This window comes from Sebastes fasciatus, chromosome 10 (assembly GCF_043250625.1).
Source record: "Sebastes fasciatus isolate fSebFas1 chromosome 10, fSebFas1.pri, whole genome shotgun sequence".
Classification (NCBI taxonomy): domain Eukaryota; kingdom Metazoa; phylum Chordata; class Actinopteri; order Perciformes; family Sebastidae; genus Sebastes; species Sebastes fasciatus.
Genome location: NC_133804.1, coordinates 17,072,415 through 17,088,606, shown reverse-complemented (window position 1 = coordinate 17,088,606; position 16,192 = coordinate 17,072,415). Strand labels below are relative to the sequence as shown.

The 16,192-nt window shown below is 39.4% G+C and overlaps 2 protein-coding genes across 3 annotated transcripts in view; one reads left to right on the top strand and one right to left on the bottom strand.

Moving 5' to 3' along the window:
- Positions 1-8,019, top strand: part of tgfb5 (transforming growth factor, beta 5) — a 22,335-nt gene extending 14,316 nt beyond the window's left edge. The window contains exons 8-10 of the transcript XR_012595587.1: positions 1,090-1,120; positions 7,217-7,406; positions 7,881-8,019. The gene's annotated coding sequence lies outside the window, so the exon portion shown is untranslated. The remainder of the gene's footprint in view (positions 1-1,089; positions 1,121-7,216; positions 7,407-7,880) is intronic.
- kcnk4a (potassium channel, subfamily K, member 4a) lies at positions 2,721-16,147 on the bottom strand. 2 transcript variants are annotated; one of them, XM_074648619.1, is made up of 8 exons: positions 15,483-16,147; positions 12,824-12,945; positions 10,973-11,295; positions 9,147-9,264; positions 7,892-8,052; positions 7,206-7,392; positions 4,829-4,965; positions 2,721-4,716 (listed from the first exon to the last, which is right to left on the bottom strand). In XM_074648619.1, exons 3-8 carry the CDS (start codon positions 11,159-11,161, stop codon positions 3,640-3,642), a joined length of 1,869 nt encoding a protein of 622 aa, XP_074504720.1. In that variant the 5' UTR covers positions 11,162-11,295; positions 12,824-12,945; positions 15,483-16,147; the 3' UTR covers positions 2,721-3,639. The 2 variants fall into 2 exon arrangements, with proteins under 2 accessions (XP_074504720.1, XP_074504721.1); XM_074648620.1 differs by having other exon boundaries at positions 10,973-11,261.
- Positions 16,148-16,192: the final 45 nt, after the last annotated feature.

Genomic DNA, 16,192 nt, shown 5'->3' with positions numbered 1-16,192 from the left:
AACTTTTAAATGTTGAATCTAAAATTTAAATCTTAATATTAAAGTCATATCCTAAATGTAATTGTAAAGTTAACATCCTATTCTTACAGGAAGAAGCAAAGATCTTTATGTGCCCAGTTGAGATCTGTTATTGTAACAACTTGTCAGCGTAGAAGAGGAATATCTCAATGATATATAAAATGTATTTTCTGTTGTCCTTTTTATTGGGAACCATGCACATGTTTGTGACATACTATACTATGACTTTTTTATGACTTAATATACTATAACTTCTTTTTATGACATACTATACTTGACGTCACACTTTAGAAACAGCGTACCGATTCATGCAGTTTGAAACACAAATCTGAAATTTAATTTTAGAGTTTAACTCCACATATTTAGTCTGAAATTGGTGGAATTCTTGAATCATCAGTGAGCCGCAATTTAAATTTCCACCTTCTTCACCTTTTTAATTGCATATCAAAAAGAAATGAAAGAAACAGAGAGAGTAACAACATCCTTTGTAGGTCAGGAGTCCGACTCGTACACAGTATTGCAGATGGGTCGTGGTCAGCGCACCAGCTCGTTGCCATGTGAATATCTTTCTCCTTCCAGCCCTCTGTCAATAAATGACAAAATATGTGGGAGCCTGAATTTGAGTGTGGATTCAGTCAGTTACTTATTTTGGCCCTGGTAGAGGGCAGAATGCCACGATGGGCTCTTGTAGTAGTTCCTGGTTCTGAATAAGCAGGAACTGAATGTTTATCCCACATCCAACAAGAGCAGAGTTCATTGAGGACTTTCAGGGTTCAGGTTTCGGGGTCATTTCACATCTCCCGCTCTCCAGAGGACGGAGGTTTGGGAACAACAGACTGTGTCAAAAGTATATACTGCATATTAATTGTATACAGTATATATACTATTCTTTTCTTGTATAATGCTTTTGCAGTTTGTGTAGAAGAAATTTACCTTTTTATACTAGAACGAAATGATAAAATACATTAAACTGAAATTTGACAATGCATCAATTTCATACATTTCTTTTTTGCATTGCAGGATAAAAAGTGTAATAACAGTTTTGAGCATACTGAATGTTTTCTTTTCCAGGATGAACACACTCAGAAACAGCTTAGAATTGGTGAGTAGTGTCAAATTGGGACACGAGTGTTGTTTTATATCACTCAACAGCTCTAAATATGCACTAAAGGCTTTGTACAATTTAAAAGGTGCTCTGTGGAGTTTCACTTGTAGCTTCTGTTTACATTCGCGGTTACTCACCAAAACCTATTTTAGCGTATCACTGTGTGTGTCCTTGAGGTCTAAAAAATGTGTCGATTGCATGAATTTTCTTCCTCAAAAACATTTTCATAGCCGATTTTTCTTAGAAGTTTGAAACCTGCATTCTTTACAACCATGTTTACCAGCTTGTGGTCGTCTTCTTCGCTGCCTTTGCTGGCACATCAGTGTGTTTCTTGTTACCGAAAGTCGACACAATGATAGGCATCTGCACAGGTTGAATCCTGTTAAAGTTAATGTCAAATAGCAGTAAGATAAGTCTGGTATTCATCACTTTAATGTGTCATTTTAATACATTATGAGGCATCTAACAGGGTTCAACTGAGGACAAATGGTACAGTACTGGAAAGGTGTGTACACAAGTTGAAAAACCTGCACAGTTATTTATGTGGCAGAGCGGTAGAGTCTTTAAAAATACTAAAACACTAACAAACAGTATCAGCCAAGAGGAGAAGTGGTCACAAGCAGAACCAACAGTGATTTAAGGACACTTGATATTATAGTTGGTAAACACCACAAACCTTAAAAGTGACCTTAGCATTGCTTTAATAACCCTGAACACTTAATCCAAGGCGAGCACACAAAGATGCTTATCATGGTATAAGGAGCACAAAAGGTTTAATACGAAGCAGTGGACAGTAACTTGGTCAGACTTTTACACCTTAACAACATTCAAGAGCAGTTTCATAAACCGGCCTTCGTCACCTGCTTCATCCCTCAAACAACAGGACGGTCTTGATTTTCAATAGTCTCGTATGACAGCATCACACGGAGGAGTGACACCGGTCTGAGGGTGAGTGATGACCCTGCTGTGCTTTGATGATAATGAACTGTTGTTGTGGTCCCGGTTCTCCGCCCACCGCCGGGTTTTCCCCCCCGAGAATGTTTTTAGCCGAGGCGGTAAGCCACCCAGGTCCTGACGCATCGTGTCTTGTGATCAATTTTATTTGTAGATGCCGTTACACTTTTTAAATAAATTGTATTTGCTGTGTAAACAACTCCTCCGCTCTCGTCCCCTGTTCTTTTTCCCTTTTAATGTTCGTAAAAGGGTATTATTTTTTTCGGATTAGTTTCGAAACCCTGCTCTGAATTTGAAGCTATTAGTCCGTCACCAAGAGTTCGCCTCACAAAGCCAACTTAAAGCTGAGAGTTACTGCTGAATACGTCTGCCGAGAATCGATTGAGCTCAGCGGTGGAAAGACAGATCAACAAAGTAGATAATTATGTGTAAAGACGTCTGGATGATGATGATGATGATGTGACTCATAGCCCCTTTAACCACTGAAACTTGTGATCAACTGTTTAAACACCCGGTGTGGTCGATTTTAAAAAGATTCGTAATTCTCTCAATTCAAAAGCTTTTTTTATTACACAGCTTTGTTGAATACTCGATTCTGATTGGTCAATCATTGCGTTCTACGGTCTGTTATTTCTTTATTACAGATTGTTGCTATGTATAACAGACCGTTGCTATGGACGCAGTTCTGATGTGTTCTGACTCTGGCGGACCATTTTTGCATCAAATTATTGATTTCTTAAGTAAGTAGCCGTGTAATAAGAAGGATAATGTACAGCCAGCGGGTCATTGTTGTGAAATAAACCCCTCTGTGTGCCGCATCGTCCTGTCTGGGTTTATTTCATAACAATGACGTGAAATTTCTCCACTACTGTTGACTGGATTGCCATGAAATGTTGTACATACATACATTCACGTCCCCCCTTCAGAATGAACTGAAAGGTCCGTCCCAACAGCCCCACTTGTGTGACGTATTTCTGACAATTGCCGCAGTGTTCAAGTGCCCGTTGAGACCGCAAGCACATGGAAGTTTATCAGGGCTCTCTGGGATTCGCTTGATTAATGAGTGTACGTAGCACAATCGAGCTCAGACGATTGGTTGGAATAAATAAGTCACAGATTCAGATGATTAAAATCGCCTCAGTCAAGTCTCAAAGAGCCGCTTGCATGGCTGTAGACTCTTGGTCTTGTTTACTGTTCTCTGAAGCAAAGATCGGTGAATGATGCAGTTATGCAGTGTGGAGTACGATAGGTTCATGTCTTAGCATGCATTGAGCTTTGTCAGATATACATAGTTGTTCTAGATACTGGAGTTTTGTGTTTGTTTTTGTGATGCTGGAGTTTTGATCTATTCAGATCACAAAGTAACAAAGCAAAACTTGTGGGCTGACTTTGTGAGGCTAACCATAAATACTAAAGATATCCTGGAACATCAGCTCCAGTATATTTATGATGGTGAGATTTGAATGTGGTATATACTGTTTGTTCAAGTCTGCTATAAACCCACAGCTTTATGACTATTGTGTGGCACCATGTTGTAAGCATGGTGGCTGTCAGAGTGGCTGTCAGAGTGTCGGACCTGTCTGGTTCTCTGACTGGGGCACGTCTGAAAGAGAGGAGTCTGGAGGTGGTGTGGGGGGATTTGACGGCGGCTGCATGTCACTGTTGGGCCTCCTCACCAGCTTGGGGCTCCAACTGTGTGACAGCTGCCTCCTCATGCTCCTCCTCTTGGGCTTTCGTGGCCGTCTCCTATTCTCCTCCCTTGCTCCTGGCTGGGCGCGGTCGCTCAAAGTGTCTGAGGACTCGTCGATGTACGCCAGGTTCTCTCCGAAGAAATCCAGCAGCTGGCAGCTGGGTGAGGAGGCGGCGTGGAGGGGAGGAGAGGGAAGGAGGATTGGGTTGTGAGAAGGAGGACGAGAGGAGAAGCGAGGGTGCAAACCAGGTGCAGTTGCGCGTCTGTGTTTATTGTTGTCTGCATTTACACATTTGGTAGCTGGAATCAATTTGTCTTTCTCTTGTACTGTGTTCATGTTTGCAACTCTCGCTCCTCCCTCCTCCATGCTGCTGACTGTACGGCAGGGCTGGAACTTGCGGGAGGACGAGGAGAGCGAGGAGACGTCTGATCTGGAGTCAAAAGAAGACGCCGATCCAGAGAGGTATTCTCCCTGCATGGCTGCACCTGCTGAGTCCAGCCCTAAGGTAGAGCGGGCCACAGGAAGGGAGAATGAGCGAGCCAGCAGGTGAGGAACCAACCTGCCCTCCACCTGCAGACCCACAGCGGGGTTAACCCTCAATGCGGGCGCCGCTCTCGGGACCGCTCCCCCTCCAGCGACACTGACCCGTGGCCTGGACTTGGCCACCAAAGCCCTCTCAATAGATGAATGGGCATTCAGCTGGCTCATGGAGCTGGAGAGGCCGCCCCAGCGGTTCGGCAGGTGTCCATTCTCAGATCCTCCTCGGGACAAGTGTCCCAGAGTGCACTCGCCTCCCCGGCGGATGCGGCGACGCTCACTGCGTTTCCAGCGCCGCCGCTGCAGGAGAAAAGGGTCGTTGAACTCAAGAGGGTTTGGGATGCGGAAGTCCATGGACATGTTCTGGATGTTCTGGGTCCAGTCTGTAGCGTGGGCCCTCAGCTCCTCCATCTGAGAGTGAGAGTCAGAGACAAAAGTTGAACCTCTAAACAAGATTAAGTGCAGCTCTTCCTCTCGTGGTGTACGTTCCCGGCTCTCTAGTACCATATACTGTATCTCTCACCTCGGCACGGGTCCTCTTAGACAGCACCCTCAGCCAGTTGCCTATCATGGTGAGGATGGAGGCAAAGTAGGCGAGACCAAACACTATCCACAACCACACCAGAGGCTTGAAGAACCAGCCGCCCCCACGACCACCACCTGGACACAGAGAAAGAGGACTTTTAATGTGACGCCATGTTCCACTGCTCCCGACAGAGATGCAGTATTCCCCTCTCTGTTGCCCCCTCACAATGACCGGAGGTCAGAGTCTGATACAGAACAGTTCTAGAGCAAGTAGGGAGACGTGGCATTAACATGGGTGTCCTGGATGAAGGACAATTGCTCTATCCACCAGACCAGTGTCTCACCACCTTTTGTGCTTGTGTCTGGTTGCTATGATACGGAATATCCACAGAAGTAAACATGTCGGCACAGGGAAGAGTAATTGCTCTGGCCCTTGCTCTGGATGAATGGCCATGCCAGTTTTTCCTCGCAAACATTTAGCGCAAGTCTGGAGCGTTATTTACCCTACTTTGCGAGAAGCTAGCATGACATTCATTAGATTTTCTAGTTTCATATGATGCCAGTATCTTCACTCTAGCTTTAAAAATGAGCCCACTACAACCCCTGAAATCGCAAGTTGTGTTCATGCATTAAAGAAATTAGTGGCGTTAAAACGAATTTGCGTTAACACATTGTTATCTCGTTAAACTTTTGACAGCCCAACTATTTTCATTATCAATTAATCTGCGAATTATTTTTTTGTTTAATCATTTTGTCTATAAAAAAAAGAGGGAAAATTGGCATCACAATTTCCCTGAGTCCAAAGTGTTGTCTTCAGACTGCTTGTTTTGTCTGACCAACAAAAACCCAAAGATATTCAATTTATTATGGTATATGACCAAGGAAAATATTAATTATCCACATTAGAGAAGCTGGAAGCAGCAGATGTTGGAGGTATTTTTTGTTTGAAAAATGACTGACTATTCAATACTTTTTTGCCTTTTTTCGAAATACTCTTGTATCACTTTTTTTCATACCATACTATGACTTTTTTTCGATATACTATGACTTTCATTTTGCCTTTTTTTGACATACTATGACTTTTTTGCATTATTTTCAACATACTATACTATGACTTTTTTTCAACATAGTATACTATAAGTTTTGCCTTTTTTTGACCTACTTTTGTCGCTTTTTTTTGGACATATACTATGACTTTTTTTTTGCTTTTTTTCGACATACTATGACTTTTTGGCATTTTTTTCAACATACTCTACTATGACTTTTTTGTCATGAAATTTTTCGACATACTATACTATGACTTTTTTTTTCATGATATTTTTCGACATACTATACTATGACTTTTTTTTTCATGAAATTTTTCGACATACTATACCATAACTTTTTTTCATGATATTTTTTGACATACTATACTATGACTTTTTTTCATGAAATTTTTTGACATACTATACTATAACTTTTTTTCATGATATTTTTTGACATACTATACTATAACTTTTTTTCATGATATTTTTTGACATACTATACTATGACTTTTTTTCATGAAATTTTTCGACATACTATACCATGACTTTTTTTCCGTCAAATTTTTCGACACTATACTATAACTTTTTTTTCGTCAAATTTTTCAACATACTATACTATGACTTTTTGTTATGAATTTTTTGGCATACTATACCATAAATTATTTTGACATTTGTTTTACTTTTATCAATACTATAATATGACTTTTAATGAAAATACTTTTTGAAAAACTATACAACATTTTTTTTACTTTTTTGCCATACTATACTATGACTTTTTTCAATATACTATAGAAAGATGTTTTTATGACTTTCATTTAATTTTTTGACATACTGTACCATGTAATTTTTCTGCATATTATGCTATGATTTTTTAAATATCTTTTACTTACTATACTATAACTTTTTTTGACATACTAAACTATGACTTTTTTACATACTATACTATTATATTTTACAACTTTTTTCAACATACTATATTATTACTTTTTATCATTTGTTTTGACATATTATACTATAACTTTTTAGAAATACTATAGTATGAATTTTTATATGACATTTCTTTATGGCATACTATACTATGACTTTTTATGATATTTTTTATGACATACTATAATGATTTTTTATATGATGTTTTTTATGGCATACAAAACTATGACTTTTTATGATCATTTCATGACAGTGTACTATGACTTTTTATATTACTTTTTCTAGAACATACTTTACAAGGACTTTGTCATGAAATTTTTTTATGACATACTATAGACCAACCTGATGTCACTCTGCACGGTGTGAAATAAGACATGAGGCTGTGTTTAACTTGTTGTGTATTGTGCGTGTATGTGTGTGTACCTGGTACGTAGTCTCCAAAGCCAACAGTGGTGAGAGTGATGACCACAAAGTAGAGCGACTCCAGAAATGACCAGTCCTCCACTTTCTGAAACACGACTGTTGGCACGGCGAGGAAGATCAGACAACCGATCAGGATGGAGAGGACCGCTGAGATCACACGCACAGTGGTCGGCCTGACCTTACGCTTCTGAGAATACAGAGGTAGAATGAATGATAATGAATACTTGTAATGATGAGTACAATGAAACAAGTCTAAGAGTTGTTAGACTTCAAAAAATGTTTTAGCCATCATGTTTTTACTAAAAAATTTTTACAATGGTTCCAGGTCATATGTCAACCTTTTTATAAATGAACAGTGCGAATTGGTGTGACCATAATTTCTCTTTTACAGATAACTTTTAGCTACTTATTTTAGCATTTCTACATTGTTCCTTCCTTTAAAACAATCGAGTAAACTTAAAATCACTTCTTTTGTGACAACAGGAATATGAATCTACACCAATAACGATGGTTCACATCCAGGTAGGAGGTTCTAGCTTGGTTCTTAACCAGAATATCACACAGAACCCAGTTATTGACTGCTAAAAAAAAATAGAGGTCTAGGCCTCATAGGTTTGAAGCTGTGATTCAGACGAGGTGTAACTCTAACGAAGTTTTGGTTCCTGGGCAGGACAGACTATTCTCACCAGGAAGAGGGTCTCAATCTTCGCCACAGCTCTCCGCAGCACTGTGCCCATATGGTCACTGACTCCAGCGAGAAGTATGCCAAACATGGGAATGCCCACCAGGGCGTAGCACACGCAGAACAACTGGCCGTACCACGTCCGAGGAGACAGGTTCCCAAAACCTGTTAGAAAATAAAAAGAACACAATGCCCTTCAGCTATTTACATTACAAATTAATATGCATGCAAGTTCCAAGACACCTTTAGTATCAGTAACTTCTATTTACAACAGACCGGAGACCTAATTCTGAGATGTCTTTTGGACTAACATGAGGTACAGTTCAATGCACATGGATTTTAGATGCCTAGTATTAAAGAGATATAAAGAGGAATGTAAAAACAAAAGACGAGCATGTCAATTATATTGACATCATACTATAGTATACTGAATGGCAGTCATGAATACATAAAAAATTATGTCACTATTTATATTTTTGTTTAGACTGACCCAATGTTTCAACCAATGATCATTTTTGCATCCAGATCAGCTCCATCTCCAGTCTGCAGTCAGATCAGAAATCCATGTGCGACCAGAATGTATTTAAGAAAGATAGATATATTTTCTGGTATTCACCTGTGCACTTCAATGAAATATATCACAGAAGAGTCAATCAAACAAGGATTTGGTTGTGAAGATGATGAAAGGATCACGCATGTTCAGAATTAAACTCTTGAATATTACAGGAGCTCTCTATGTTCTCCTATTAATCATTTCCACAACATATCAGGTATGTATTCTTCATTTAAAAAAGAGCATTTTATAGTTATAGGATCTTCAAAGTGCAGCCTGGAGGTGAGTCCCAGCATACAGTAGTATGCCATAAAAATGTCATATAAAAAGTCATAGTGTAGTATGTCATACAAAATGTAATAAAAAAAAAGACATAGTATAATATGCCATAAAGAGTCATAGTGTAGTGTCATAAAACATAATAAAAAAAAAGACATGGTATAGTACGTCATAAAAAAGTCATACCATAGTATGTTATAAAAATTTCATAAAAAGTCATAGTAAAGTGTGTCATAAAAAAGTCAGAAAATGTCAGTCAAATGTGTCATAAAAAATATCATATAAAGTCACAGTATAGTATGCCATAAAAATGTCATAATAGAGTATGCCCTAAAAAATGTCATAAAAAAGGCATAATATAGTATGCCATAAAAATATCATAGTATGTCATAAAAAATGTCCTATAAAACATCATAATACACTGTACCTATAGTGGTAATGATGGTGCCACAGAAGAAAAAGGCGGAGGCAGGGTCCCAGCGGGTGGTGAAGTTGGCAGAAAGGTTGTTCACGTCCAGACCTGCCTCCACTGCAGACACCACTACCTGCAGAGGAGGGACGTCATTTATTTTAAATGTACATTTATCTTACAACACAGGCAGGTAGAAGTTATCTATCAATTGGATTGTGCTACATAGTTTATACCAGTAATGAAGAAGTATTCAGATCATTTATCTATGTAAAATTACCAGTACAATGACCTGAGAAATACATCAATGCAAAAGGAGCATTTTACTGGTGTAGCTGGTCGAGATGGAATTTTCTTTTCTTTATATAAGGTTAGGTAGTGTAGTGAAGTGATTCTTAATCTGGTGGTCGGCCCATTTAAAGGGTCACAAGATGACCCTAAAAAATTCTCAGTATACTATGTCGAAGAAGGCAAAAAAAGTAATTGTACAGTATGTCGAAAAAAGACTAAAAAGTCATAGAAGAGTATATAAAAAAAGTCACATTATAGTATGTAAAAAAAAGTCATAGTAAAGTATATCGGAAAAAGGCAAAAAAAAAGTCATAGTATAATATATTAAAAAAAAGTCATAGTATAGTATGTTGGAAAAAGAAGCAAAAAAGTCATAGTATTATATGTTGGAAAAAAGAATCATAGTATAGTATGTCAAAAAAAGGCAAAAAAGAATCATACTATAGTATGTCAAAAAAAAAAAAAGTCATGACATTTTTTTCTGACATACAATGGACCAACCTGGTGTCACTCTGCATGGTGTGAAATAAGACATGACAATGCAAAAGGATCATTTTACTGTTGTAGCTGGTCGAGATGGAATTTTCTTTTCTTTATATAAGGTTAGGTAGTTTAGTGCAGTGATTCCTAATCTGGGGGTTGGGCCCGCTTAAAGGGTCACCGTCTTATTGGAATTCACACTAAAAACGTAAAGACATCCTAAACGTGACATCCTAAACGTGACAGGGGGAAACAACTAGCCACTGCTCTTCTGTAAGAGGCCACAAGCCACAAACTACTGCTTTAATCTTTAATAATGTGTTGTATTTTAACTTCAACTTATCGTATGTTTTTTTTGCGAAATCTTAAAAGTAACTAGCAACTACAACTGTTATTTACATGTAGTGGAGTAAAAAGTACCTCTTTCCTCTGAAACGCAGTTAAGTACAAGTATTAAACCTGCAGTAGGCAGAATGTTTTTGGCATCATTGGGTGAAAATTACATAACCTTTCAGCATATTGTAATTCAAGTGTTTTAAGAGAAAACTAGACTTCTGCACCTCATCATGGCTCTGTTGTCAGGCTTTAAAAAACTAGCCCGTGACGGGAGACTTTGACCAATCACAGGTCATTTCAGAGAGAGAGCGCTCCTATTGGCTGTTCATTCAACGGAGGCAGCTGTCAATCACTCGGGAACTCCGATCAAACGGTCAAACTAGGCAACGCTGATTAAATATGAATCAATATTCTGTTACTGTAATGACTTTCTCGCCTCAAATGTTTTCACAAACATCTAAATACACTTCATCAACTTTCTTTAAATTGTTGCGTATCTAAAATAGTCAAAAACCTTTGTCATTCTGATGGCATGTTCTGGAGTTATAAGGAGTGCCTTTTTTCTATGATTTCTAAGCAGATTTACAGACGCCTATCAGCAATGGACGTTGGAGATAAAATGGACACAGAAAAGCAAAAGAAATACTGCAATTCTGTGTTAAAGTTGTGGCCACATTTACACAGTTAGTGTGAGTGGGATTGTGTGATGAGAGTGTGCTTAGTGTGTACAATGATACCTTCACAAGCTTGTGGAAGTCCAGCTCGGTGACACAGGAGTTATTATCAAGGAAGGTAATCTTGGTATCACGCAGGTCGACGAACGCCGATCTCTCCTTGGGGGCCTCCAGGGTTCCGAAAACAAGCGCTCCCATCACCAGGTACAGTATGACCCCCGCCAGCAGGGCCAAGAGGGTGGTACACCGCATTTTCTCCCCGTCGACCCCCCCTGGCCCCCCAGGATTAGAGAGTCAGAGCTCAGGGGTCAGGATCTGGTCGGGCTCTCAGTCAGGATACACTGGGGCACAGCTGGCCATAAACAGGAAGTTCCTTTAGAGAGCTACTGTAAGTGTGACACAGGAAATGTGTAAGCAAGCAACACAAGTGTTCTTGGAAGGACATCAACAACCTTTATTTATACATCTGTGCGTCAAACCAGAGATGGTCACTGACAGGAAACGAGGTTAAGAGCTGACGAGGTGTAAAATAAGTACACTTCTACCCTTCTTACAGTAGGTGTGATGTCACTGACACTGGTGTTAAAGGAGTAGTCCAGCAACTTAGTTTTGTACATCTCCATTACAAGCTATGAGCTCACAAGAGAAAGATTTGAAAAAGAATGAATACATATTTTTGTGGAGAGAGTCATTGATAAATAAATCCTGAAATACATTTGTGAATCCCTCTGTGTGTATTCATTCATTATGATACTGATCTGACCCCATACAAATCACATGAACGCGGTATTAGACCCTCACTTCCTGGTAAATGTCTATGCCGTTTCAAACACCCCCAGTTTGTAACACTCTGGGTGTAGACTGCTAAAATGATATAACAATCAGAGATGACCCTAATGACATCATCATAGTGATTGTTATGGTTAAAGTTATTTCAGACTTTTTCAAAGCCACATTATACAACTGTTTTCACAGGTTGAGTAGTACTCCTCATGACAAGTAAACTGATCTTGATGTGTAAAATCAGTGGAATGGTCCTTTAAGTCACCAGGTAAACAGATACCCATTTTTTCTTTAAACTGTGTGACGTTATCGTAGTTGAGTCAAGTTTAACCTGGAGAGTAGCGGTAATTACTCCAAAAACAAACCACATCAAAAAGTACAGTTAAAGGTACAGTGTGTAGGATTTGGTGGCATCTAGTAGCGTGGTTGCAGATTGCAACCAACCGAGTACCCCGCCGCTCACGCCTCCCTTTCAAAGACTGCGGTAACGTGAGCCGCCGAGTGCAAAACTGTGGCAACGTCGTTCGCAGTCGCCATCCTTACCCTGATAACACTACTTTAGGAGCAATGGAAGTCAGTCGGTGGCTGGCGGTACCACGGTTTTGCACTCTGCAGCTCACATTACCGCAGTTTCACAAGCGTGTCGGAGAACTACAGTGGACTTCAGGTAACATAAAAATGTGAAAGGCTCTCTCTAGAGCCAGTGTTTGGTTTGTCCGTTCTGGGCTACTGTAGAAACATGGCGGTGCAACATTGTGGACTCCATAAAGACGACACGCTCCCTATGTAGATATGAAGGGCTCTTTCTAAGCTAACAAAAACACAACAATTCTTAGTTTCAGGTGATTATACACGGATGAAAACATAGTTATGAATATCATATTCCTTTTCTGGTAATAGATCCCCCCAAAATGTTACACACTGGCCCTTTAAAAAGGAGACAAGCTCATTTCACAATCTAACAAATAAGTGGAAAAAAAAAGCGCAGCATGTCAAGAAGTGTATCCAACGTGATTATACCCAAATGCATGCAAAAGGAACTATTCTTCAGGCTTTCTGTGGTTTCTTTTAAGATCGCTTTTATGATAGATAAAGAATGTTTTATAACTCAGAGGATGATGAAACCAGTACCTTAAGTCACTGATGTCAGGAGCTCATCCCATGTTAAAGCTCCACAAATCAGATGACGTAGAAACCTTCGTCTCTTCTTTCTTCTGTATCTCTGCTCTGCTTTCTCTCTGGTTCTCCTGTGTCTTCAATGTTCAGCAGCAGAGAATTGTGGGTCAATTTCCTTCTCCTACAACACATTTGAAGACTTTTAAGCACAAAAAATGCAGAGACAAACGGGCAAACACGTGCATATAAAAGTGTAAATGTAGATTAGAGCATTGAGGAACAGAACAGCTTTAAGTTGGCACATTTCCCTGTTTCTCTCTTTGTTTTAGCAGGGTATGAGTGGCATTAAATAAGTGTTCACATTGTAGAGACTTTGTCATAATAACCAGGAAGGGACTGACACACTCCAGGCCGGCCTGCCAGTGGCCTCACAAACGATTACGCTCTGCCAAAACTCCAAACATACATCTCTACATTAATCGAAAACATGTTTATCGCTTATCTTCATTTGGCTTCTAATGTTTTCTTTGAACTGTGTTTACCTTTGACACACACACACACACACACACACACTCACACAGAAGACTGGGAATTAGGAGCTTCTTGCTCTGGGTCAGCCGCCTCTGGTCGTCTCCACATGGACTTTGACAATGTTCTGACATTTCCCAGTCGAGTCTAGCCGACTGTTAGCATTCTGCGCTAATGGACTGTTGGCTTTGGTTCGTGTGGACCGTCTCGCTCTCTGCCCCTGGCTTCAACACTGACAGATATTATTAGTTATTATCACTGTCTAAACCTGCTCTGGCATATTTTGATATTTTGCACAGATATTGAGTGAGGGGGGCTTAGAAAGGCTGACTGGCGGCGATCTAATCTAAAGTTAAACAGTGGAGGCAGGTGGGGAAATAAATCATGAGGTGAGCTGTTTGAAAAGAAGCACGAGGCTGGAAGAAGATGTACATTCTTTATATTGTTGGGTTTACATTTAATGCAGGTGTGCAAGACTAATCAGACCAAACTAAGATCAACAACAGAAACTAAATAAAAAAATGTAATTAAAAAAATAAATAAAAACAGCTACAAACATTCCTCTCAACATGATTAGTCACTACGTGAATGGTCATGTTTGGGGTCCTGGAGACCCCGAGCCCTCTTTAACAACTCAACAAAAACATACTTCAGTGGGATGTTTGCGCTTCACTGTGCCGAGTTTGACACAAGAAGTCTGTTTTCACATTCATCTGCTGAAGGGGGAACGTTTCTCTGTGCTCACTTTCAATCGGAGTTTAACACGTGTACGTACAAGCTGGATTTGTGACATCACAACTAGTTTGGAGCCAATCGTGGTCCAGTATGCAACCTATAGTGTAATGTGAAAACTTTTAAGAAGAATTTTTAACTAGATAACTGACATTTCTTGTGGGAAAAAACATAACAGACAAATTATTATTCAAAGCAGAGTATTTTATATGTGTTAAAACATTTTGGGGGATCTTTAACATTGTTTTATCAACTTCTTAAAAATGACTTCCTAATTTTATAAGAATTGCTTAACAGGGAATTAGACCTCATAACACAATGTAATTAATTACTAAGATAACATGCTGTATTTCTTAGTCTGGAAATTACTTTTTGGCAAACAAAAATAATAATTAATAATAATAATTAATTAAAATAATTTACAAAGCATATGAAATATGAACTATTTCCTTATATGATGTAATAATGTTTTATGCTAATTTCTACATGTCACATTCATCCAACGTAAAAGCTCAGTTTGTTACAAAGGAAAGGGTTACCACCTCAATACTCTTCTACATACTGGATTTATTGACTGCACTGTTTCTACTGTATAGCAGTTAAACAAAAAGGCCTGTGTGTGAACATAACTGTTTGGAGCCGGAGAAAATTTGTCCCATGCTTTTATCCGTGCCGACAAACCTCTAGAGATGAATATGACCGTCTGTTGATGAGAACGTAGTATCTACTAATAATTTACAGCGTTGGGAGAAAATAAAGCTTCTTTAGATATAATTATACCCCCCCCCCCCGATGTATTGCCTCTTTTCCAGTGAGCCAACACTGACGTCAGAGAGAGATCACAGGTTACAACTTTTGGTTTTCTGGTTTCATGCTCTGGGAAAGAATGATCCTCAAAAATAATGATAGGACTGTTTGTGCAACAGAGGTCGCATAGAAAAAGATAAACCAACCGACATTTTCATCCGGGGCTATAAAACCAAAAAAAGAATATTTCCAATTAAACGCTTATCAAATGCAGCAACTGCGCTCCCAGAAATGCCCAAATCTTAAAATATAGTTTTAAGCTAAGTTCCTTTCTAAATGTTGCACTTAAATTACTGTGTTGTCTGTCGTGTCAGGGTTCAGAGAATTTATATTGGCAGGAATGTTAGAACAGGGGATTGATCATCTTTTTATATCAGTGTGACAGTCTGCTACTATACTTGGTAACGGATAATTAAAAAGAAAAAAAAGGAGATTTGGAGAAACGGCCACACATGCGAACTGGATCTAAAACAAAGCAACATGCATGATGAAAAAATTACATATTTCTGCTTCTTGGTGACAATAAACAGAATCAGTCTCTTCTCAAAAATACTGATATTCTAACTCTCAGAAACCCTCAGAAATGAAGTATTTTTGCATGTCTTACCTTCAGTTTGGAGAAATGTTGCTATCCAAGTTCGTCTCATGCAGCATATGCCGTTCTCTCACCATTCAGCACTCAGCGAGGAGCTCTGTGTGAGTGTGTGTGTGTGTGTTGTGAAAGTGCATGTGTGTTTTCTCCTTGGAAGGTGTTTCCCCATTCTCGTGACCCTACATCACTGTGACAGAGGAGAGCAGATCGTAGGAGGAGGAGGAGGAGAAGAAAGGGACGAGGCATGTGAAGTTCATTACAGCGCCGGGAGTGTGATTAAGTACCGTCACTGCGGAGGAAGAGCAGCGGGCCTCGGAGTTTCCTGAGTTGGACGTGGGGGGGCTTAGCCCTCTAAATCCTCGCCTTTCCAACCTCTGTCTTTTTGGGAAGCAAAAAGAGACACTTGTTTCTTCAAAGTCAGAGTTATGGTCCACACAATTTTTCTTGCACTTGAGGAGGATTTGCATCATGAAGTAAAACAGACTCTAAAGTTGGAAACCTCGACTCTTCCATCGACTCTTTAATTCTTTCATCCAAGTCTGCTCCTTTAAAGCTTTCAGCACCTTCTCACCAAGAGGCAAAGGAAGAGGACTTTGGTAATTGCGGAAATACTTATGTGATTTAACCAAGATATTTCACTTAATCACTTTGAGGCTCTCGTCATTGAACCATGGCACTCATTTAGACTTAAATGTCCACCAGCAGTAAAAAACCCTCAGCTGACA